Below are 25,991 nucleotides of genomic sequence, written 5' to 3'. Positions count from 1 at the left end.
GTTATATAGTGAACATTTTGCACAAGATTGTTTGCCAAATGAATAACTTTAAAAAAAATCCATTTAGTGTACTTTCCTTTAAATATTTTCACACCTGGAGTTAAAACATTGTATTTTATAAAATGTTATTAATATAAAAATATTTGTAAATAAATTTGTGGCTATGTAGAATATAGTAGAGGACTTTTGCATAAGCCTAGAGCCTAGCTTCTAAAGGTCTTTAGAAATAGATAATAGACTTGGAGAGGAAAGAGTTGGGGGAAATCAGAGGGAGGTATAATTCTGGTCTCTTGTCATTTAGTTCTCTTTCATTCAGTTCTCTCAGGCACAACTTCAACCGCTTAGTTTTATATTTCAGCTGGATGTTCACCCAATTAAAACAATTCACAAACAACAACTGAAGACGAAACACTGAGTCCCTTCTTTGGACACATCTGTAGTAGAGTAGGAAAAGATAAATATAACCCAAGTAATTGTTACAGAATTTTCTGAAATATACTAATGGTAAAAGGTTTTATAGGGAATGTACTGGGGAAAAAGATAATTTTTTAACATGAACCATCTAAGAGCTTGTAAGTCTCAAAGAGTCTTTGATTGATAGGTGGTATGAATAATACTCTCCTTTGGGAGGAGATTTATAATATATGAACAACCTCCCCACCCTGCCCTCGCTGCTTGTGTCCTGTACAACAAGAACAACAAAACTCCAGCTAGTCAGAATTGCAAGTGGTTTATGCCCCCCCGCCCCCCCAATATAGATTGAAAACTTGCTAAGAGACTGCACTGGAGAATCTGAAGGGATGAGGATGGAAAGGTGATTATACTTTTCATTTGCAACAGGGCTTTCATTTGATTCTCACATTAATCCCATGTAGTAGTTAATTAAGGTAGTATTACAAGGTTCAGTGAATTGTCTGAGAACTCACAAATACAACCTAGATAAGAACCCAGGTATTATTATTTTCACTCTTGCAATATTATTTTCCTACTTGGATATTGTTTTCCCTCTTCATTAAGTTTGCACAGCAAAGTAATGGAATAAGTTCTGGGCTTTGATTCTTGAGTAGCTTGGAATTGTAATGTGTTATGTTTGAGAGAGAGCCCTTCATTTTGAATAAAACCTTGGTTCTGATCCTAATCTTCTAAGTTGGTTAAAGCTCTTCCCCTTTTCATGATTTTTTTCACTTGTGAAATGGAGTAGTTGCACTAGATCATTTTCAATTTTCCTTCCCTCTTTAAAAAATCAATTTTAGTTTAAAAAATTGCAGATGCCTTTTCTCAGATCAGAGTACACTTTTTGCTTCACACAATATCTGGTTTGTAAATTAGTATGTTCCGTGGAGTAAATACCTTTCCTGACTAGCCATTAACTCAAAACTTTTTGACTCCTGAATCCACTAATTTAATTATTGTTGAAATTACTAAAGGAAATTTTTCTTTAGCAAATGTAAAAACTCCTATCAGGTCTCAGGTTTGATGTTGGAAAGCACTCTTACTCTTAGGAAGACTCTTTTTTTCCCCCAACCTCTCATAAAGAAATTATTTCATTCATTTTAAAATTTCATTTTTTACATTTTCATTCTTAAGACTTACAGTGTTTCCTCTCTGCTAAGTATAGTGTTAAGCACTGGCAAAACAACTCTGTACACAACATCATGAACTTGCTCTCTGGGATCTTTTAATCTAGTTGCAGAAACAGATTGGTAAATACATAGTTATAGCACAAGTACTATAATGGAGGCCTGAACCGAGTGTTGTGGGGGTACAGATGAAGGCTTCTGGGAGACATCATGGCATAGCTAGACCTGGAGGATGAATAAAACTTGGGCCAAGTAAATGCAGAGATACACAAAAAGCTTGGAGAAATGGCACAAGTAGGTTCAGGGATGATAACAGTGTTAGTATGTGGAGAGTGTACAACTATTTTGGGGAATGGGGAAACGGATTAAATTTGCAGCCAGACCCTGAAGGATGTGGGGATCCCATCAAAGTCCTTTAAGCAGGAGAATGATCAGATGCATTTTTTGGTATACTACCTGGGGGATAGGAAGACATGGACTACAGAAGGGGAAATCAGTAGAAGGAAGACAAGTTAGGAAGCTTTTCAGTCATTTTCATTAAACATGAAGCTTAATGCATATTGTTCTAGGATTAGGAATACAGCAATGAAGAAAAAAAATTCTTGCTGTAATGAAACTTACGTTTTCTTGGGAGAGACAGAAAATAAATGTGAAAAACAGATGTGTTAGATGGTGATAAAGCAGAAAGGGAGATGGGGAGTCAAGTGGATGTGGGGAGCGTGTTTAGGGAAGCACTTGTGAAAGAGTAACATTTGAGCAAAGAACCCTGATATAACAATCCAGACCCAAGGTATTTGAGGAAAGAGCATCCAAATAAAGGGAGTGGGAGGTAGAGAAAGCCTGGGCCAGGAATGAGCCTGATTTGATTGAGGAAAACACAAGGGATGTGGCCAGAGAAAAGAATGAGCAAGGGGGAAAGTAATAAGAGAATAAATTAGAGGGGTAATAGGCAATTGTATAGGGCCTTGTAAGCCATTGTGTGGACCTTGGATTTCACTCTTGAGTGACCTGGGAGCCACTGGGGGATTGACCATAGGAGGGACAGGATCCTCTATGGTATATGGTAAATGAGTAGTATGGTAAATGCGGTAAATGAGTAGTAAAAGGAACTGCTGTGGTAATTTAGGTAACAGATGATGATGGTTTAGGTGAAAATGGTTGGATTCTGGATATGGTTTAATTGGTGTTAGAACCAATAGGATTTGGCCGGGCGCGGTGGCTCAAGCCTGTAATCCCAGCACTTAGGGAGGCCGAGACGGGCGGATCACGAGGTCAGGAGATCGAGACCGTCCTGGATAACACAGTGAAACCCCGTCTCTACTAAAAAATACAAAAAACTAGCCGGGCGAGGTGGCGGCGCCTGTAGTCCCAGCTACTCGGGAGGCTGAGGCAGGAGAATGGCGTGAACCCGGGAGGCGGAGCTTGCAGTGAGCTGAGATCCGGCCACTGCACTCCAGCCTGGGCTACAGAGCGAGACTCCGTCTCAAAAAAAAATAAAATAAAAAAAAATAAAAAAAAAAGAACCAATAGGATTTGTTGGTGGCTGGCTGTGGACAATGAGAGAATAGAATGAGCCAAATCTATTGTAAACATCTGGAAATCAGATGAGGACTTAACCAAAGGCATTGGCAATGAGGAAGTAGACAGGCAAAATTCATGAGGTATTTCTTAGCATTGATAGAGTTGGATATAAATATCTGGAATTTTTAGCTGATTGAAATGTTAGTTGAAATGAATGATACCACTCCAAGTATGTATGTCAAGAGGTATGGAGAAGAGCACAGAAGTTTTTGGAAACCAAGGGAGAAGAAAAGAAGGGATAGTCACAGAGCAGTAAAGAAAAATTAAGGTTAAAAATAGGTCACAGGATATACCTTATTCTAAGTTAAAATATTTTAAAGTTTGAATGAAAGGGTGCTGCAGGGTTTGCACACTGGTGGGCTTCAGGCTTAAAATCTGCCTATACTGTTTTTGCCTGACAGAGTGTTTTAAAATATCTGTATTTGAAAGCATATAAGGCTTGACTTGTGCTCTGCCCTCCAGTCTTACCACTCATAGTTTCTTGGCAAACTCACCACTCAAGGTGTCCCTCACTTATCTAGGGGATCTGCCTCACTAGGATAGACATTTAGGTTTATGACTCTTATGTATTAAGTCAAGTTTTCGCCTGGACAGATTGGCTGCGAAAAAGAACCTCACAGATGGGTGACCTTGAATTCACCAGGTCATGCCTTTAGTTCAGAGCAGCCGGCAAACTCTATTCTCTTGTGCATTGATGCCCCCGGAGTTGTGGAACACAGTGGCCCTGCTTTAATTTTTCAGATTTAGAAACTGATCAGTGTCAGAGCAATCAGACACAGGAATGTTAATTCATGTTCAAAAATAATAACAAGGCTAGCATTTGTTTAGCACTTGCTATATGACAGGTGCAGTTTTAAGTGCTTTACATGAATTGTTTAATCCTCACAACAACCTTGGGAAATAGGTCCTATTATTAGGCCCCTTTTCTACAGATGAGGAAACAGACAACAGATTGGTAAGTTTCCCAAGATCACAAAGTCACTCAGTAGGAACTCAAAGTAACCTGACTCCAGAGCCCACACTCTTATCTGAGCATATACATCCCCATCACAAGAGAATGCCAGTTTATTTAAGTAAAATAAGGACTAGAAATTTACATCAGGGAGTGTATTCTTTCAATGTAGAATGCTGAATGGAAAACCAGATTTCAGCATGAGATAACAAGGGAGTTGATTATAAATGACTAGAAGTTTTAAATGGCATCAGCTCTGATAAAGTGATAATCCCAGCTCCATAATATACTTGTCAAGCAGTTGCTTACATCAATCTGCTTTATAGGATATCCTTTCTCCTGGGTAATGCTTACATGATAGTGTTTTGTGCCTTTCCTTTTTCACTGCTTCCATTGCTGACTGAACTACTCACCTCCATATTTCTGGTAGATATATTTCTTTTCATTGCATGTTAGTATCTTAAATTTAGTTAGTCCTATCTTTTACTTGATCCTCTGTGCTTGACTTCCTAATCTCTGTTCTGGTTTGTGTTTTAGTTTTACAGTTGAGCTTTCTGAGGACATTCTTATTCCCAGTATCTTTTTTTGGGTGGTTGGGTTCTGGGAGGTGTTATTTGACTGCTGCTGATGTGTACCAACCAAGACAGTAGTCATTGAGTGACTAACAATAATCAGCAGATTATTATTATTCTTGGCAAAGAGCAAGCTTTCTCTATTATGATTTTGTATTTGTTTTGTTTTGCTTTATTTGTAATTTGAGTTCTAGCTTAACATTAATACTTCAGATAACTGTTAATACACTTTCATAAATCATACCCGCATTCTTGAGTGGCAAATAAATAAATAACCAAGTTCCAAGTAGTTTCTAAAGAGAGTAAACATTAAAAGTAAGCATAAAACTACATAAAAATCAATTGCAGTCTGTTCATACAGTTGGTATGAAAATAACCTAGATTTGGAACCCTCAGATACTCAATATTTTACATATATCAGAGTTTATAATTTCTATAACTTCATTTGGTACATATAGACAGAGAAGATATTAATATATTCATTTTATAGTTTAGGAAACAGACTTGGAAGGGCAAATAACTTGTCCAAGATGACTAAGCCCTGGGTGAGAACCACAACCTATCTATGGCATTCAGTTTCAGCCGTCTTTCCCTTGCTTCATAATGATGGTTCTTCTGGTATCAGTTGCTGGATTGGGATTTTGGGCATTTATAAATGTTTTTTATTTTGGATATTACTGAATCACAGACAATTTCATCTTAGTTAATTAGAAATTCATCTTATGTGACACTTGTCTAAATCTTAAAATATACCTTTTTCTAAATCTTAAAATACTAAAATTTTAATGTATAAGGATGTTAATAATCTTTATATTTTAAGAGACTATGAAATCAAGTCTAGCTAACTTAGCTCTGTAAGTTTTTAGCTGTAGAAAGCAATTCTATTGTGTACAACTTTCAGCCTGTGAAGGGAATTCATTGAAAATGCATAGAGATCAGAAGAACTAACACCTTTCTTGCATGGATTTTTCTTGATTATTAGCAGTTAACAATAAAATGTTATTAGATCACTGGTGCTTCTGTGTGGGGTTGAGTTTTTGTGATATCCCCTGTTAGACCCATAAGGGAGGCTGTTTTCTACATCCTTGAGTTGTTTTCTACATCCTTGGAATATATAAGATCCTCTTTTAAAATTATATTTTGTATAAGCACATGAAAATGGAATTAAATAAGAACTGATATAGGAATTACCTAAGTATTTTGGCTGTACATTTAGTGCACAAAATATCCCTTTTTTGACTGCCAAATGGCCAAGTGTGAAAACAAATATTTGTTAAAGCTAGAGCAGAAGTCAGTATCATCATCATAGAGTAAACTTCTGGCATATGTTAAGATATGAAATGTTATCCCTGAAGTTATTATAATTTATTCTTAGAAATATTAGTAATCTTATTTTAAGAGTAGGACATTGTAGTGCAGTAACGATAATTTTCTCAGTGCTGCCTGTTGCTAAATTGTTCCTGTGATTGCTGTAATGCACATACAGACACTAAATTGAGGGTCACTTTCCACTAAAGTTAGTGGAATACAAAATAGGTGGAGGAACTTTCTTCCTCTAACGTCTTTATATGTGTCTGTGTTTATATATATGTGTGTGTATATAATATCAAGCAAAAATGATTATGTTGTATATAACTTTGGAGGTTTTCCTCATAAAATTCTAAAGTGGTAGAGTTTATAACATTCTGCTTTTAATTTATCTACAAAAAAAGTGAAGAATCCTCAAAAAAGGTTTTCTCTTAGAAGATTCATGGATTTTGAGTGAGTCTCAGAAAAGGAAGAAAAAAATTCATAGAATAAAATAAAAATTAAATATAGTCTTTAGAAATGATTTTGTTTAGTATAATGAATACTGGTAATGCAACTGAATACAATTGAAATTATGACAAAATTTCTATTCTGCTTTGTATTTTTCATTAAAGGTTTTATAATTATTTGTTGTCTGAAAAAGGATTTAATATTCTTCTTAAATTCATTAGCTAACTCTCTCAATATTATTACACTATTTGCCTATTTGAAAAGTGTTAATTTCTTTTGTACATAAATAGCATTCATAATTATTGTGACATTTTCCTCTTGCATTAATGTACATTTATACTTCATCTAATTGAGAAAATTTCAACATATAAAGTGAAACAAAAAGATTTTCATTCCAAGTTTTATGTAAAACACCTTAAATTGGAAAATGAATATTTAGATACTAAGAGTAAATTTTTTTTCTTTTTGAGACGGGGTCTTAACTCTGTCACCCAGGCTGGAGTGCAGTGGTGGGATCTTTGGCTCACTGTAACCTCTGCCTCCTGGGTTCAAATTATTCCCCTGCCTCAGCCTCCCGAGTAGCTGGGACTACAGGCCCACAACGCCATGCCCGGCTAATTTTGTATTTTTTAGTAGAGATGGGGTTTCACCATGTTGACCAGGCTGGTCTCAAACTCCCAACTTCAAGGAATCTGCTGGCCTCACTCTCCCAAAGTGCTGGAATTACAGGCATGAGCCACTGCACCTAAATGACATACTTGAAAAAATATTCTCAGGCCAGGTGTGGTGGCTCACGCCTGTAATCCCAGTACTGTGGGAGGTCGAGGGTGGATCACCTGAGGTCAGGAGTTCAAGACCAGCCTGGCTAACATGGTGAAATCCCATCTCTACTAAAAATACAAAAATTAGCTGGGTGTGGTGGTGTGTGCCTGTAATCCCAGCTACTCGGGAGGCTGAGGCAGGAGAATTGCTTGAACCCAGGAGGCGGAGGCTGCAATGAGCCGAGATTGCGCTGCTGCACACAGCCTGGGTGAGAGAGCGAGACTCCTTTAAAAAAAAAAAAAAATCTCACTTTTTGTTGTTGTTGTTCAATGATTAATAGACTATTTAAGCAAGAATACATATAGTCATCATTGCCAGACTTTTTGACAGGTTAAATGTTGGATCCAATTTTCGTTCCCAGATAAGTTTTTCTTTCTTATCCCTGTCAGTTTGAAAACATAATACCAGAAGAAGAGGGGCCCGATTCCACACAGAGCTCCCAAGAGTGAGTTTTAAGGAGTGGGTCTGAAAGTAAATCAATTCTAGCTTAGATACCCAAGAGAGTAAATGAAATATAAAAAGAATAACTTTTAAAGTGTCTCAAAAAAAGCTATGGCAAGTTAATTCACAGTTTGGTTTATTCACGCAATAGTCTGTCTCTGCTTATGACATAAAGTATAATATATTTTAGGAATAGTGTGGTTTTCTTCATGATGTCAAACATACAAGCTTATGGATATATTTAAAAATTTTTAATTTTCTAGATTAATGTTCAGCACTACTTCTTCCATCTTGCATTGGATGGGGGCAGATAATTAATAATTAGCAAATATTTTCTTATCAAAAACCAATTTGTTGGAAACATTTTGAAGGAACTCTTTGTAAATAAAATACATGGCATGCCTTTCTGTTTTACCAGACAGTTGCTGATTTATCCTTTACTTGGTTACTTTGAATCATCATTAACATCTATTGTCACCATAATCCCTGTGATCACTAGATGTCATACTCCATTTTATGTTTTAGTGTTGCCTTGGGGAGACTTTGAGAATATGAGAGGTGTTCATGCAGACTGCTGCTGTGTGTTGCGTAGAGATGGACTAAAGTACAAATATCTTCAGGAACAGACTCCAAACTTGGTTTATTCCAGCTTCCTTTCCTTTTTTTTTAAACCTGTTCCAGATAATTTTTCATTGTTATCCTCTGAAGGAAAATAAGAGAAATTTCCACTTAGAATCCCTTCTCCTTGGATTTATAACCTTTCCCAGTTCATTTCTGTGGAAGTATTTGTAGTCCAGCGTAGTAGTTCTATTCAGATATGTATAGTTAGGTAAGTCACGAAGGGAAAGGAAGCTTTCATTGAGGGCTATCTACTAGGTGGTACAATGATAGGTAATTACTTAACTTTGTCTCAATCCTTAAACAACTCTGCAGTGGTAAGGGTGATTAATTCATCCCGTTTTGTAGAGAAGGAAACAATGTTAGAGGGATGGCATAATTTGTTCATATTCATATAGGTAGTACATTGGGAAGCAGAATTTGAACACAGATCTTTCTGATTCAAGAGCTTTGTGTTCTTCTACCTTACTATGATGCTAAGTAATTAATTTTAATGTGCCACTTAAGTTTAAAGCCTTAAGTAGTCCTTTTAAGAAATCTTTTGTTGCTGGTTATTCTCATTTAACACTCCTATTTTAATTTCCAGGTTCAGGTGATCTCACTTTGCCAGAACCGTGGGTCTTCATTAAATAAGAGATTTCATTCGGTTTTTGTTTTGGTTTGGATCCTCTCTAACTTTAGGTAGAAATTGCTGTTCTGGCAATCACCTACCTCACTATATTCCACTCTCTCTTCTAGATATTGGTGCTCAGCCCTGTTTTGAACTGCAAACCTTATTAATAAAATAGTTTTCATTTCTTTGAGCATTCTTCTTCTCACTGCCACCACCCCCCACCACTGACTTTGATGTGTAGCTGAACTGAGCCACTCTTTTTTTTTTTTTTTGAGACGGAATCTTGCTCTGTTGCCCAGGCTGGAGTGCAGCGGCACAATATCGGCTCACTGCAACCTCCACCTCCCGGATTCAAGCGATTTCCAGCTAATTTTTGTATTTTTAGTAGAGACAGGGTTTCAACATGTTGGCCAGGCTGGTCTCGAACTCCTGACCTCAAGTGATCCACCCGCCTCGGCCTCCCAAAGTGCTAGGATTACAGGCGTGAGCCACCATGCCTGGCCCTGAACCACTCTTTTTCTTTTGAGATGGAGTCTCGCTCTGTCACCCAGGCTGGAGTGCAGTGACGCGATCTCAGCTCACTGCAAGCTCCGCCTCCCGGGTTCACACCATTCTCCTGCCTCAGCCTCCCGAGTAGCTGGGAATACAGGCACCCGCCACCATGCCCGGCTAATTTTTTGTATTTTTTTAGTAGAGACGGGGTTTCACCGTGTTAGCCAGGATGGTCTCAATCTCCTGACCTCGTGATCTGCCTTCCTCGGCTTCCCAAAGTGCTGGGATTACAGGTGTGAGCCACTGCGCCTGGCCCTGAACCACTCTTTACCAACTTATCTGGGACCCTGAAATGAAATAGGGTGACCTATTTTCTAGCTTTATATGATTTTCTAGCTTCATATGGTTAAGCCTTTTTACCTTTTTTTTTTTTTTTTTTGAGACAGGGTCTCTGTCACCCAAGCTGAAATACAATGGCCCAATGATAGCTTGCTGTAGCCTCGACCTCCTACCACCCCAGTCTCCAGAATGGCTGGAGCCACAGCCACGCACCGTCACACCTGGCTCATTTCTGTATTTTTTTTATAGAGACAGGGTTTTACTGTGTTGCCCAGGCTGCTCTCATGCTCCTGGGCTTGACCAGTTTACCCTCCTCAGCCTCCCAAAGTGCTGGTATTATAGGCATGAACCACCGTGCCCACCTTTTGAAAAACCTGTACAATAAAAGGTTTGGACTAATGTTATCTGAGCACTTAAAAAAATGCTATTCAATTAAAAAAAAAAAAAAAAACCTATAGCATCTTATAACTCCAAATCCCATGCTGTCACCCAGCTGGTCTGCCCTGGTGGCCACCATTTCCTGACAAACATTCAAATAACTCCTGAGGAATTGAAGTAATTCACATTTATGACTCAGTGACACTGGCCTTGTCTCAGTTCCTATAGTGTATCGTACTCTTTTCTACACAGAAGTTTTGCTCATCCTATTCATTAGTTTGCAGAGGTCCCTTCCCCATCCCCTGTCTCTCAGGCAGACTCCTCATCTCAGTTTATTTACGACTTCCTCAGGGAAAGCCTTCCACACTTCCCTGACGGATGACTTTCCCCTGTTGTGTGCACTCATAGCACCATTTACCTACTTCATATACTTGTGTGGTTATTTTATGTTTATTTGTGTGATTCTTCAGTGTCTGTGCTACCCCAAGATTAAAAACTTCATGAGAGAAGAAATCATGTCTTTTTCTTGTTTTTGTTTGCCATTGTATCCCCACTGAGAATGTGGTGAATAAATACATGTTAAATGAATGAATGGCCTTTTTTTTTTTTTTTTAAGCTGGAAGGACATACAATTTTTACATGCATATAGTTTTTAAGAATTGCGACTCCAGATATTTTGGATTTCATCTCTGGATTAAGTCAGAATGTCAGACAATTGTGTACTCGCACAGTAGTACTTTGTTCCTTTACATAATTGTTTTTTCTTAATTGAACTTTGGTAGTGTGCCCTTGGCTCAAATTGGCATATTCTGTAAGCAATAAAATGTTGCATTGATTGTATGGACACTCTTGAGGACAGTGTCTGTCATATCAAGTACTGTCCATTACATCAGGTAATATTGTCATTATGAGGACTCAGAGGAGAAATTTCTCTCTGATCTTACTCTCAGAAAACAAAGTGTGGTTTTCTTGAGCAACTGGTCTGTTTTTTGTCTTGGAAGTACTGTTGTCTTAGGCCTAATTTTTGTTTCTTGAAGCTCAAAGCCAGATTTGCCACTCACATCTAAAAATTAGTTAGGGGTTTCTGGCATACACTATGTAAGCTAATCTTAGTTTCATCTTAATCTCTAGAATTTTAACTGTGATTATGTGATTATTTACATATTTTATAGATTGTTTAATAAAATACTCTTTTTTTTTTTTTTTTGGAGCAGAGTCTCACTCTGTCGGCCATGCTGGAGTACAGTGGCACGATCTCAGCTCACTGCAACCTCTGTCTCCTGGACTCAAGCAATTCTCCTGCCTCATCCTCCTGAGTAGCTGAGATTATAGGCATGTCCCACCATGCCTGGCCAGTTTTTGTAATTTTAGTAGAGATGGGGTTTCACCATGTTGGCCAGGCTGATCTCGAACTCCTGACCTCAGGTAATCGCCCACCTTGGCCTCCCAAAGTGCTGGGATTACAGACATGAGCCATCGTGCCAGGCCTCAATAAAATATTTTATAAATACTTCTAAGGAATAATATAAATACCACCAGGGCTTAAATAAATAAATCTAAATCAATCTGCTTGCTGGTTAAGTAATGTTTCTCGCCACACAGAAAGTGGAAGAGATGGATGAAGAAGAAAATAAAGCTTATTACATGTTGGGAGGGATTCTAGGCGCTAAGTTCCTTTTTTTTGAGACAGAGTCTCATTTCTGTCGCCCAAGCTGGAGTGCAATAGTTGGATCTCAGCTCACTGCAACCTCTGCCTCCCAGGTTCAAGAGATTCTCCTGCCTCAGCTTCCCAAGTAGCTGGGACTACAGGCACCCGCCACCACGCTTGGCTAATTTTTGTGTTTTTAGTAGAGATAGGGTTTCACCGTGTTGGCCAGGCTGGTCTCGAACTACTGACCTGAAGCAGTCTGCCCACCGTGGCCGTCAAAGTGTTGCGATTACAGGCGTGAACCACTGTGCTCGGCCAATTCTAGGCATTACGTTCTAATTGGTTCACTTGGGGACTGGAAATTCTCCATTTTATTTTATTTTATTTTATTTTTTCTGCTTATGTCACAAAAGCACAGACATTCTTAACAAAGAGGTCTGAGATGGGATGTGAGTGTTTGTTAAGCTAAGGGACATAGGGTCAACACTTTTGAGTGCACAGACTGGGAACCTGGCAGAGGTTTTTGTTTTTTGTTTGTTTTGGTTTTTTTTGAGATGGAGTCTCGCTCTGTTGCCCAGGCGGGAGTGCAGTGGCGTGATCTCAGCTCACTGCAAGCTCCGCCTGCCGGGTTCACGCCATTCTCCTGCCTCAACCTCCAGAGCAGCCGGGACTACAGGTGTGCGTCACCACGCCCGGCTAGCTTTTTGTATTTTTAGTAGAGATGGGATTTCACCGTGTTAGCCAGGATGGTCTCGATCTCCTGACCTCGTGATCTGCCCGCCTCGGCCTCCCAAAGTGCTAGGATTACAGGTGTGAGCCACTGCATCCGGTGAACCTAGCGGAGTTTTAACAATTAGCTCCCCTATTTTGACCATCCCTTAGTCCTGTAGAAATAGAACAGATGATTATGTATTCACTGCTGTATGGCTTATTACCTTTGTAGGAATTCTGACTGAAGGACTTGGCATTTGGCCTGACTAAATGTCAGAATCCCTTTATTTTTCCTTCCATTGCAAAATAATTTTTTGTACCATCAGTGAAATAACAGCTATGCAGTGGCATATACAGCTCTGGAGACCAGGCATTAGAAGAACGAGAGACAAGAATAACCAGAATGATGATAAGGAAAGACTGGAAGTCACTTTAGGTTGATGACCAAAGATTTCCTTACTTTGACCAGGAGATCAGAGCTCAAGGGTCCTTCTGAGTCCACTTGTGATTAGCCAGATTGTCTTTTCTTTCAGTTTGGCTATAGGTTAGTCAACCTTCCCTCCACAATCATCAGGGAATATTAGTGATATGTCCTATTTTTTTTCTTGGCGTGCCATTAAGAAATCTAAAGCTATGCTGTTACCCGTAACCACTTGAATTAATTATTTTAGATTAGTTTGTTATACTTCTAGGGCTTTATGGCTTAATCTTTTCAGTCAGCATTATTAACCAAGTTTTGATAGCTTTTTCGAGTTTTGTAACCCCCATCCAGGGAGGTCAGTGTCCTCTCGGACACTCCCAGGTAAGCATGATCTCCTGGAAGACATGAGAAGTCTCTTAAATCATCTAATTATTACATTGTTACCAAGAGTTATTATGTGTATATGCAAGTTAGGTTCTAATGAGGCAAATATAAGTAAATATGTTGTTGATTCAGGAGGTAAAAATTAGGAGAGCCACCTGTAGTTTCAAAAACAAAAGAGGAATTACTTGTAACAAAAGTAAATAAGAAAGGAATTCTCAGTTATCTCTTGGGTAGAGATATGGTGCATAGAGTTAAGCAAAAATTGCAAAGGTTGTCACAGGACTATGGAGGCCATTAGGCTAATTAAAATTTATAATATTGCCCATATATTTGTACTAAGTCTCATTCCTGAAGGATTTTATATTTGGGTTGAGGCTTTGACAAATTCTAAGATGGGCTTGAGTAGTAAAACAAACCAAGTAAAAATTGCCATTGCTGTAGATAGTCAAAAAGGGGTAAGCTAAGTTTCTGCAAATTAAATAATTTCAGAAGGTGTAAGAATGTATTGGATAAAGGATAAAGATAAAAAACACTTTGAAAACTATTGATACTCATCAGATTTTACCAGTAATTTTTCAAAAGGAACTGTTTATGAAACTATAAAGAGAAAATGGAGATACGGAAAGCCATCCAAGATACAAATGCCCAAGGCCAAGTTTTGAGATGAACAGAAAATCACAAAAACTCATGTCAAGTGGATCTTCCATGGCCCCAGTATGAGCAGACAGTATTTTCCTTGAGGAGAAATATCTAGTTTGGTAGGGGTAAGGTAGGGAGTTAGTTTAACAATTAATCAAGAGAACTATACATGTACTATTTAGGTTGAGGGAAAAGATCACAGTAGGCATGGGCAAAGCCTAGACTCAATCAAGTTATCTATCAAGCATGCTGACAGATTCAGACAGTTTATTAATTACATAGACAAATGCATGATCAGCATGGTGTCAGCTCCTCATGTCCCTCATCCACAGGATAACACTGAAACCAAACGGGGCCAAATGATAGGTAATGTGAGTGGTGGGCACTCTGTTGCTGAGGAACAGTTTCCATCCTGTAGCTAAGCAATTTTTTAGCCTATGGCTACATCCTAAGGAGTGGGCAAGGTGGTGAATCTCAGACCTCATGGAACCAGGGAAGGTGGATGAGAAACTGACTCCCAGCAAGCTCCCACAAAATATGGAGGTAGGTAAGAAATAGCCTTGTAGCAGCACCTCACAAGACTGCCTGTCTTTCCGTATTCTGAAGGAACACGGGGCATTCTGCCAAGGCTTAGGTCAGCCTATCGTTGGGCTTACCTAAGTGGCCTGTGTGGAGGCATGCAAGTTTTCCAGGGCAGCAGTACAGAGCAGTTATCCTACCCTATCATCTATAGTAAGGAAGAAATGACTGTGTGAATTTGTACAAAAGCAGAAACAGAAAAATGTTACAAGTAATCATTTCAAACATCTAGGGAATTTTGTTCTGTTGGTCTTAGGGTAAGCAGTCTAATTCTATTAAGTCGCTTGCTCCTGGACTGGAAAGAAATCCTAGAGATTCCGACACAGTCACTTGGTACATTCTGAAGATTGTCTTTTTTGATTGATTTTCATATTATCCCAAGAAGTTTGCATTCATGAGTAATGTCTTTGTACTGTCATCTATCAGGAGTACTTGTATAGTCTTTTATAGAGGCTTTTGTGTTTCTTCCAGAAGACTCAGTTTCTGATCTGTAGCTTGTAACAGGAGCCTTTAGGCAAGCATAAAGAAAAAGCAGAAACTACCTGTGGAGGTAAGACTGAATAGTTCAGGTTAATTTATTTTAATAGCCATCAATATCAGAATAGAAAAAAGTAGAATCTTCTATTAAGGCATATCAGTTTGTAAAGATTTAATGAATAATTACCTTAAAATAAGAACATCATGAATGACAAGGGTACTGACCATTTTCAGAGTCTTGAATTTTTATATCATAGTGTATTACGATTTTCCCCAGTTGTCTCCAATCTAGATATTTAAATCTAGAGAAAAAATATTTTTAACTGTTTTTAAAAATAACAGCTTTATTGAGATACATTTCACTTTTAAAGTGTACAGGTTTTTAGTATATTCAGAGTAGTACAGTCATTACCACTATTTAATTTTACAATGTTTTCACCACTCCACAAAGTAACCCTTTACCCACTGGCAGTCACTCCCTGTTTTTCCCTTTAATCTACCTGGCAACTCCTAATCTACGTTGTATCTATATAGATTTGCCTAAGAGATAAAATCTATTAAAATTAATTTTGTTTATTAACTGGACAGTTATTTACCAGTCATTGGTACAAGAACATGAATATGCTCCTTTTTAAAAAAAGACATAATCTCTCTATTATGTTTATATTAATAAAACATCACCTATATATAATTAATTGACTTAGGAACTTATCTATTTGATGTATTACATTTTTAAAAAATCTTTAGTAAACAAAACAGCTCTTGTAGTATTAAGGTAGTTCAAAATCTGGAGAATGATAAGCAGTCTTAATTATTTCTGTTACCTCTTCTAGGTGTTTCTCAAGATCACTAAGTTAGTATCTGATACATTACTAGGTGCTCAATTAAGAAAGCTTTTTTTTAATTTTGGTGATAGAGCTGGAGTAAGAATCCAGCTTTCCTCCCATGAAATCTCCTTCTCTTTCCATGATACCACACATGCTTTCCACATGTGTCCAAAACTGACTTTCAAAGAGTTTGGAAGCAGTTCATAGTGTGAATTGTTGTTCTCTATTTTCTCTTTCTTTCACATTTTTTGTAGCCATACAAAAATGTACAAGTTTAAATCTGCTATTGTATGAATGCTGAAATAAGTAGGGTAAGGGAAAATAAAGAGAAAATTTTAAAAGTTTGCAATGTTTTATGTCACATAACAAATATAAATGGCCCATATTTCACACTTAAATAATGTATGTAAAGTAGGACATGAATTTATGGGCATTTTTAGCCTGTGTACTTTGTTTTTAAATAGCTCTAGTTAAAATGCTAAATATGAAGCAGTGATTTCCAGGTGTAATTTTTTTTATGCTTTAAGGAGCTCACGTTGAAGGAGAGAGGCAATAAAAGAAAGGATAAACACAGATATTTTTGTCATTTGTGTTTTAAATTTTATTGTATAAATATAGGTAACAAAGTACACAGTACTTAAATGTATAACTTGATGAGTTTTTACAAATATGTATAGTGTATATATAGTAATCACCACACAGGTCAATATACAGAATATTTCAATACCTCAGAAGTTTCCTTAATACCCCTTTTTTTGTCACTTGCACTTCTGCAAGAGGTAATCACTATTCTGACTTCTGTTATATATTGGTTTGTCTGTTTTCGACAGACAATCTGTCGAAAATGAAATCATTTCATTTATGAATGAATGAAATACAGTACTGTCTCGTGTCTGGCTTATTTTGCTCCTCATTATGTCTGTAAGATTCCTCTATATTTTTTGTAGCAGTTGTTAATTTTTTTCTTTTTAGTATTCTGATATAAATAAAGTATAATTTATTTATCTGTTTGCCTGTTGATAGAGATTTGTTGTTTATAATTTTTTACTATTATGACTAGAGCTGCCAAAAACATTCTTATACTTGTCTTTTAGTGAATAGGTGCACTCATTTTTTTGGATTATAAGGTTTTATAGTTTATAAAAGTTCAAAACATTTTAACTGAAATAGCCAGAATGTCAAGACTGCCTCATAAGCAATTTTCAAGTCTAAGTGAATATATATCTCTTTGATTTTATAATAGAAGCTGGGGAAAATTCCAGTGACTTTATAGCCACTTTAGGATAGTATCATATACCTGTTCTACGATGCAAGAGTTATGGGTATTATACATTCAGTCATTCAGTAAATAGCAAAGTGCCATGCTAGGTGCTAGAGATACCTCTGTAAAAGACAGTCATACACCCTGCTTTCACCAACAAACAAACAAGTCATTTGACATAATGTACAGAGTGCAATGATAAGAGAAATGAGAGCTAGCAAAGGAGTACTTAGAATGAAGCATCTCACCTAAACCTGGGTAGTAATGGGAGACATCTTATAGGAAATGACATCTAAACTGCATCCGAAATACTGAATTGGAATTAGCCAGGTGAAGGAGTTGTGGTGAGGCTGGTGACGTGAGCTGGGCATTGAGAGATTTTAGGCACTTTTTAAGGCTTGTAGACTTGAGAAACTGAAAGTAGCTGAGTAAGCAGAGGGAACCATTAAAGATTATGTTTTTATTACAGAACCTCTTAAATGTATAAAGAATAGAATGAATCCTCATATACACATCCCACAGTTTCAGCAGTTTACCAACTCATGGCCAATCTTATTAAGACCACGTCCACTATCCGTAGTGGATTATTTTGAAGCAGATTTGAGATATCATATCATATCATTGAAGATTTATGGCAGGAGAGTGACATTATCAGTTTCATGTTTTAGAAATTACACATACCTGGTAATTCTAAATTACCTTTAAAATGCACACACCATAGTTTAGTTGTTTTTCATTTGCTGCCATATATACATAGACATTTGCCTTTCTGCATGTACTATTTGTAGTAGTTTGCATTTTTTCAAACTATAGTGTTTTGGAAGTATGATTAAATGTTAAAATTGTTTTATGTATTCATCTTTCCATGTGTATCGATTGGTTCATTTGCATTTTAAAATACTGTTAATGAATATTTTGGTTTCCATCTTTAAAAATGTCGTAATCAATATAAAAGTCAGCTTGTTTCTAGGATTCAACCTCCACAATAGCAAAGATACTAGTATTTGGAAAGAAATTTGATTTATAGTTTTATTATGAAGCCTTTTTACAGATTCACGTTAAGGAATTGTTTTGTGGCTTGAGTTTTGTTACTATCTGTATGAAAATTTGTTTTTTTGTTTGTTTGTTTACTTAGTGTTTTACTTTGTTGGTAAGAATTAATATAGACTGGCTGGGCATGGTGGCTCATGCCTGTAGTCCTGGCATTTTAGAGGGCTAAGGCAGGCAGATCACTTGAGGTCAGGAGTTTGAGACCAGCCTGGCCAACATGGTGAAACCCCCATCTCTATAAAAATATAAAAATTAGTCGGGTGTGATGGCGTGTGCCTGTAATCCCAGCACTGGGGAGACTGAGGCATGAGAATCGCTTGAACCTGGGAGGCGGAGGTTGCAGTGAGCTGAGATTGTGCCACTGCACTTCAGTCTGGGTGACAGAGTGAGACCCTGTCTCAAAAAAAAGCTTTTTAAAAACTTTTTTTTTTTCAAATTAGGAAAATCATTTGTATTAAATATGACCAACAGTACTAGTTTTGAATAAAATTTTATACAGATAAGCTTAAAAAAATGGTGTGACCCCAATCCAAAAGAAGGACAGTGACACAAACAGATAAAGTATGCATGCAATATAACAGGCAGGGAAAATTCAACTTCACTAGTCATCAAAGAAAGTAAAATTTTAGACCTATTAAGCTGGCAAAAAAAAGCAACTGAAATTCCACCACCACCATTAGTAAAGTTGTAGTAAAACTAATCCACTGATTCACTGCCAAAGATGATCTAAATTGGTGCAGCCCTTGTGCAAAGCATCATGGCGATACATGTCAAAATTCCTGAGCATGGTAATTTCTGTAGACCAGATATCTGACTCTTAAGTAAGCCCCATATCAAGAATAAAGTTCAACCAAAGAATAACTTCACACTTAAAATGCTTATTGCTGAGTTATCGGCAAGCAGTCAAATGCCCAGCTCCATGTGAATTATTTATGATATAAAAGAACTTGATCAAATAAATATACAGCCATGAAATGTATAATATTTAAGTACAAAATACAAATTCTGCTATGCACATCTACTAAAATTTCTGAAAATATGTAAGCACAGGAAAGGGAACATATAATAAAGAAAAAAGAAGTTATGATATTCAAATGAAGAAATGTTTAATTATTTGATAGTGATACAGTATTTTTTAACCTAAAATGAGACAGATCCTTTTGTGCCTTTTGAGGTTTCCCTTTAAGCCACATGCCTGTATTATCTATTTAAAGAATTATTTTTTAGAAATAAAATAATAATTTAAGGACTGTACGCATAGTGACAAGCCATAAGCTGAAGCCATAAGCTGCATCAACCGGATTCTAGATCCTCTTTCCCCAAGGGCAGCCCATTCTTGGTTCTTAGGTTGCTTTTAGTTTAAAACTATAGCTGTCTATGAGCTACTAAGTTAAAAATACCTTCTTGTAAGTCGAGTGTTTCTTGTAGCATTTTAGTTTAATTCCTTTTTTTGAAGAAAGTTTAGTAGATGGTAACTGTTGCATTACTTCGGGATAGCACTGTATTCATGCATTCATTTTGTGAGAATCAGTGATTGTAATCTAAGAGGTTTGCAAACTTCGGCTGCTGAGAATGGTTCTTACATTTTTAAAGGAATGTTAAATGAAGAAGAATTCGCAACAGAAACCATATACAGCCTGCATATGTAAAATATTTACTATCTGGGCCTTTATAGAAAAATTTTTCAAGCACTTGTCTAAATGAATATAACATAAATTCTTAGCATATGCTTTTTTTCTTTTGAAAATCTTTCTGTAAGATTTGTTTTAGAATTGATATTTGAAAATTAAAATTTTCCTTCTTTAGAGAAGATGGCGAATTAGAAGATGGTGAAATAGACGATGCAGGATTTGAAGAAATACAAGAAAAAGAAGCAAAAGAGAATGAAAAGCAGAAAAGTGAGAAAGCCTACAGAAAATCAAGAAAAAAACATAAGAAAGAGAGAGAGAAGAAAAAATCCAAAAGAAGAAAACGTGAGAAACATAAGGTTAGTTAGAATCTACTTTTTATTCTTTGATAAATTTTTATGAAATATATTAAAAATTAGAAAGCAGAAGTCATGGTTTTATTATAAAACATATGGATTAGATATTTTCATTTATGTGATTAAACTTTCTAAACAAAGATTATATTAATTATCTTAAAGATTTAAAAAGTAATTAAGTTAAATCTTTTTTTGTTGTTGACACAGGGTCCGTTGCCCAGGCTTGAGTGCAGTGGCACAATTTTGGCTCACTGCAGCCTAGACCTCCCAGACTTCGGTGATTCCCCTACTCAGCCTCCTGAGTAGCTGAACTACAGGTGCATGCCACCACACCTGGCTAATTTTTTTTTTTTTTTTTTTAGTAGAGACAGGGTTTTGCTATGTTGCCCAGGCTGGGCTCAAACTCCTGGGCTCAAGTGATCTGCCGATCATGGCCTCCCAATTTGCTAGGTTTACAGGTGTGAGCCACCATGCCAGGCTTCAGTTAAATTTTAATACAGATTGAAATAAATAATATTTTAATTGATGGAAAATTGTATACATGGATATTGGAAGGTTAAGGAAAGACAGTTTCATTCTCTACAGATACAGATTAGTGCATTCGCATTGTCCATCTATTTATTTACGTATTCATTTATATGTATGATCGAGTGCTTACTATGGAAACCTTTATGCTATGTGCTGAGGGTTATAGTAGTGAGTGAAATAGTTGGCTCTTAAAGAGATTACATTGCAATGGGAAGGAGAGAGGCAACACACAAGTGAAAAACAAATGCTATCAGAAAAACAGCAGGGTACTGGATGGAGAATTATGTGTATTTGGGGTAGGGAAGAAGGGGAACCTATGCTGACTGAGAAATCATGGACAAGTTGGCAGCAATGGAGGAGCAGGTTTTGAAACTCCCTGAATTTTCTCCATTAAAATCGCATGAATTAGGATAACACAACCAAAACCCATTGACAACATCTATGAAAGAAGAAAGAAACAAGTTATCTCTAATAAACCTAAAAAATACAAATGATTGGAGCCAAACCATAGACAGCAACAAGACCAGTGTCGCAACAGCATCAGTACAAATGAAGCAGAGGGAAAATAAAGGGACTTCCAGAAACCAAGTTGCCAACAGATATTCCCCTCAAATGGTCCATGCCCAGCATGGAAACCTTATGGGCCTGAAAACAGCAGCAGAAACTGGGAGGGGCTATACTATCACCAGTTCATGCATGAATGTAAGGTGACCACAGAAATTGGATGGTGCTGAAAAGATCTGGACCTGATGAACCCCTAATACGAATCAACCAGATCCCTTTCTACGACAGTCCCACACTGAGGAGGTAACTGCTGGAAGTAGAATCTACATTGAGAAACAGGCATATAGGGCCAAGGAAAGAAATAGATAACAAGTGGGGGAAGGAAGCAGAAGAGGCATAGCTCAGAAAATAGCCATATTTTTGAATACTTCATGCTAACAGCAGAAGAGATAACCCTAGAGCTATGAAGCTAGGAAAGTTTTCTTGGCCCATTCCATCCATTTTTTTCACATGAGAAGCAAGATAGGACTATGGTCACATTTCATAGTTGTTATTGTAAGATAAAAGGGAATAATGGTGAGTAAGTCTTCCAGAAAAGAAAGCATGCCCACAAAACATATGAAAAATTTAACCTAATACTTAAAAATGACAAAAAATTAAGAAAACAATATAAGCTATGATCAAACAGCATAGAATAATAACAAAACAAAAAGGAAGTACTTAATAAAGTTATGAGCACAAGTGAATGCATTAGAATGAAAGCCAATAGTTTTTTTAAAAAGATCAACAACATATTTATCATTGACCAAACTAATCAATAATAAAAAGGAAAAGAAAAATAAATGTATATATGCTGAGGGTGAAATAACTATCAAAAAGGAAATTAAAATCATAAGAAATTTATGTATATAATTTTATGAAAATAAATATTAAAACCAAGATGAAATGGAAAATTTTCTAGAAAAGTACTGCCTATTGAAATTAATTCCAGAGAGTCAAAAAGTCTGAGACTTTTTGGAGTTTGTAATCTACCCTACCAAGAAACACAAGGACCAGATCTTTTCAGAGTATAATTCTACTAGTATTTTTCAGGTAAAAGGTTTTCCTTAAAGCTGGAGCTGCCTTCTCATGGTGACTGAGCAAACTTGGCTTTTAAATATATACTATTTATCTTAACTCCTAGCCAAGAATGATTAGATACTTAAAGTTGAAGCGTTTGACAGCATAATTTAAAAATATTTCTTCATATCACCTATCAAATCAGCAAAGACAAAAGCAATAAAATCATAAAAACCAAACTCCAGACCATTTAGGAACAAGATGGAGGAAAGCAATTTGTCTTTCCTAAAATAACATTTCAGGATGGGTTAGAGAAAAACAGAGCCTTCCCTTATAAAAGCATCAGAGTTCAATCATTGCAGCAAATTTTTACTGAGTTTGTACTAGATCTAGATGCTGGGACTGCAAGGATAGTAATACACAGAGCCAGTGTCTTCATTGCTAAGAAATGTAAGAACTCTTTAAAGAGAATGCTCAACTCGGGAGGGTAATCATTTTGACCAGATGGAGAAGATTTGGTCCCATTTTTTTTTTTTTGAAATTATATTAATACTGGAAAATGGTTACTCTTGATATCAATTATCATTATACTTGACATCAATAATCATTATCAGTTACTTATGCTTTTCATTTCACTTTTGTTCAATTTTGTGGGTCAGATTTATTTTATTTTTGTAATTTGTAATGTTTTGGTATCTTTTAGTTTTAGGGTACTCATGCAATAGAATAAGAACTCCAAAGCCATTTTAGGTAAAAACAAATTAATACATATTCTACTCATGTTCTATGACCCTTTTTGGTGATCTAGGAGCCAATTTTACTTTCTTTAGGTTTAGCTTAAATGTAGATCATTTTAGAGCACAGGGGCGGAATATTTCTGTTTAGGTCAAAGGGATAATGAGGAAAATGTCATAAAGTTTCTGAGCAGAGAGGAAGATATACTTTCTTCTCAGAAAACCTCAGCGAAGTTGGAATGGTGGTGGCCTTTGGAGCAAGAATTTTTCAGTAGTACTTCAGAGTCTCCTGGAATAATATAATCTACTGGTTGGTACCTTTGGCTGAAACAAGCTTATCTAATTACTAGTAAAATTTTCTTCCTTTTGCAAATGTAACATATTTGTCTTTCCCCTCCCTTCAGCATAATTCCCCATCTAGTGATGATAGTTCGGACTACAGCCTTGATTCAGATGTTGACCATACAGAAAGTTCCCATAAAAAAAGAACTGGTTTCTACAGGGATTATGACATTCCATTTACTCAGGTATTGCCATTTTTTTGTTTTGTGGTAGAACATAGATAGCGTAAACTGTACCATTTTAACCCTACAATTCAGTGGTATTAAGCATATTCACAGTGTTGTTCAGTCATCACCACTTACCCATTTCTAGAAATTCTTGATCATTCCAAACAGAAACTCAGCACCTATTAAGCAATAACACCTCGTTTTCCCCTGCCCCCAGCCCCTGAAAACCACTATTTTCTGTTTCTATGGATTCGCCTATTCTAGGTATTTCAAATAAGTGGAATCATACAGTATTTGTCCTTTTGTATCTGGCTTATTTCACTTACCATAATATTTTAAAAGTTCACCCAAGCTGTAGCATGTGTCAGAATTTCTTTCCTTTTTAAGGCTGAATAATATTCCACTGTATGTATATATCACATTTTGTTTATCCATTCATCTGTTGATGGACACGTGGGTGTTCATCAAAAAAAGCTTCTACCTTTTGCTATTGTGAATCATGCTGCTTATGAACATGGGTATACAATAATCTTTTTAAGACTTCTTTCGGTTTATTGGGGTATATATTTAGGAGTAGAATTGCTAGATCATATGGTGATTCTATGTCCAACTGTCTGAGGAACCATGAAACTGTTTTCCACAGTGGCTGCACTATTTTACATTATTTACAATATTTTCATATTATTTACATTACAATAATGTAAGTATAAAAATACATTTACATTATTTACAGAATGCCTGAGGGTTTCAATTTCTCTACATCCTTGCCAACACGTGTTTTTTTTTTTTCTTTGTTTTCTTTTGGAAACAGAAAATGGTATGAAGTGGCATCTCATTGTGGTTTTGAGTATTGCCCTTTTAAGAGAAAAATTAAACTTTGAATTTTATTCTTTCTGGTCTTTTATCAGACACAGGCTATAAATTTGAAATCTTTGAACATAAAGAATACATAATACAATGTATTCGTTTGCTAGAGCTAACATAAAATTTTACAGACTAGGTGGCTTAAGCAGTAGAAATGTGTTTTCTCACAGTCTGGAATCTAGAAGCCCCAGAGCAAGGTGCCAGCAGGGTTGGTTTCTTTTGAGGGCTGTAAGGGAAGGATCTGTGCTAGGCTTCTCTCCTTGGTTTGTCGCTGGCCTCCTTCTCACTGCTTTGTCCTTACATGGTCATGCCTCTGTGCACAGGAACCCCTGGTGTCTCTCTTTGTACAAATTTCCTCTTACTGTAGGAACACCAGTCAAACTGGATTAGAGCCCACTTTAACAGCCTCATTCTGATTTAGTCACCTCTTTAAAGGCCCTATCTCCAAATATACAGTATTTTGTGCTAGGCAAGTAATGATGCTCTCAGAGTCACTAGGAAGTATTCGGATCAGTGTGCACTTATCTGAAAAGCCCCAGAGTTTCTGAGTTCTCGTTTTTGCCAGTCTGTCACTGTTCTGGTCTACAGCAGCACTATTCTTTCTCCTAATTTGGTGTTCCTAATCTCTTGTGAGTTAGAAACCAAAAGACTATTTTTGTTAGTTATTTCTATTGTCTGATTCACTGTTGCCGCCTTTATAGTTGAGATTGCTAAGTGACCATTAAATAAATGAGGTTTTATTAAAATATCTTCTCAAAATTTGAAAAGAATTATATATTAGTTAATAATTTTGTCTAGTTAGGTAAATGTCAAAATGTTTGTAAGGTCAATATGTCCAGTGATTTTAAAGTCAGTGGTTGTTGCTATTTCTCAGAACATTTTATAACTATTCATTAAAAAATATTTTTACCACAAATGACAAAACTTTTAATTCAGCAACACTGATATGTAGTTAGATTTATTCTTTAGAAATATTCAGAAGTCATTTGGAGACTTTTACAATGAATGAAAAGATGCTCAGGATGGGCATTATTATTTTAGGTAAGAAGACATTTGAAAATATCAAGTAATGAGACAGGTTCTGGATTCATAAGTTATCACTGAAAGTATCCCCAAATAGGAAGTTCCAAATATTTAAAATAGTGGCAGCATTATTATAATAAGTACATAGCCTTCTATGTAGCCACTGTGGGAGGCAAGATCAATTTGTATGTATAAACAATAGTGCAGTTGTTTGAGGTATCTCACATTTTTTAAACATTATGCAGTTATTTATTGTTAATAAATATGTATTGTTAATATTAAATAGACTATTATATATCCCTATAGATATTCTGTTATTATTTTTCCTTCAAAAATCAGTTAAAGAAATTAAGAAAAAGGATGGTCTTTTATATTTATCTACATTTCATTTCCAGTGTTTTTCACTTTTTTGTATATCTGAGTTTTAATATGATACCATTTTCTTTTAGCCAAATGTGCTACATCGTTTAGCCTTTGTTTAGCATATCTTATTGCGCAGGTTTGCTATCAGTAAATTTTCTCAGCTTTTATTTATTGGGCCATTGTGTTTATTTTATCCTCATGTTTTATAACTTTTCATTTTGTCATAATTTCAGGCTTACAAAAAAGTTGCAAGAATGGTGCAGAGAACTCCTGTATATCT

The 25,991-nt window shown here is 36.4% G+C and overlaps 1 protein-coding gene across 1 annotated transcript in view; it reads left to right on the top strand.

Annotated features, from left to right (window-relative positions):
- The window catches only part of LOC105471796 (zinc finger CCCH-type containing 6), a 56,265-nt gene that overhangs the window by 3,081 nt on the left and 27,193 nt on the right, over nucleotides 1-25,991 (top strand). Inside the window, exons 2-3 of the mRNA XM_071077093.1 lie at nucleotides 19,950-20,130; nucleotides 23,357-23,479. Of these exons, the coding sequence (XP_070933194.1) occupies nucleotides 19,950-20,130; nucleotides 23,357-23,479 (304 nt within the window). The remainder of the gene's footprint in view (nucleotides 1-19,949; nucleotides 20,131-23,356; nucleotides 23,480-25,991) is intronic.

Source organism: Macaca nemestrina, chromosome 13, assembly GCF_043159975.1.
Source record: "Macaca nemestrina isolate mMacNem1 chromosome 13, mMacNem.hap1, whole genome shotgun sequence".
NCBI classification, from domain to species: domain Eukaryota; kingdom Metazoa; phylum Chordata; class Mammalia; order Primates; family Cercopithecidae; genus Macaca; species Macaca nemestrina.
Note: the sequence above shows the minus strand (reverse complement) of the source record. Positions and strands in the feature narration are given on the sequence as shown.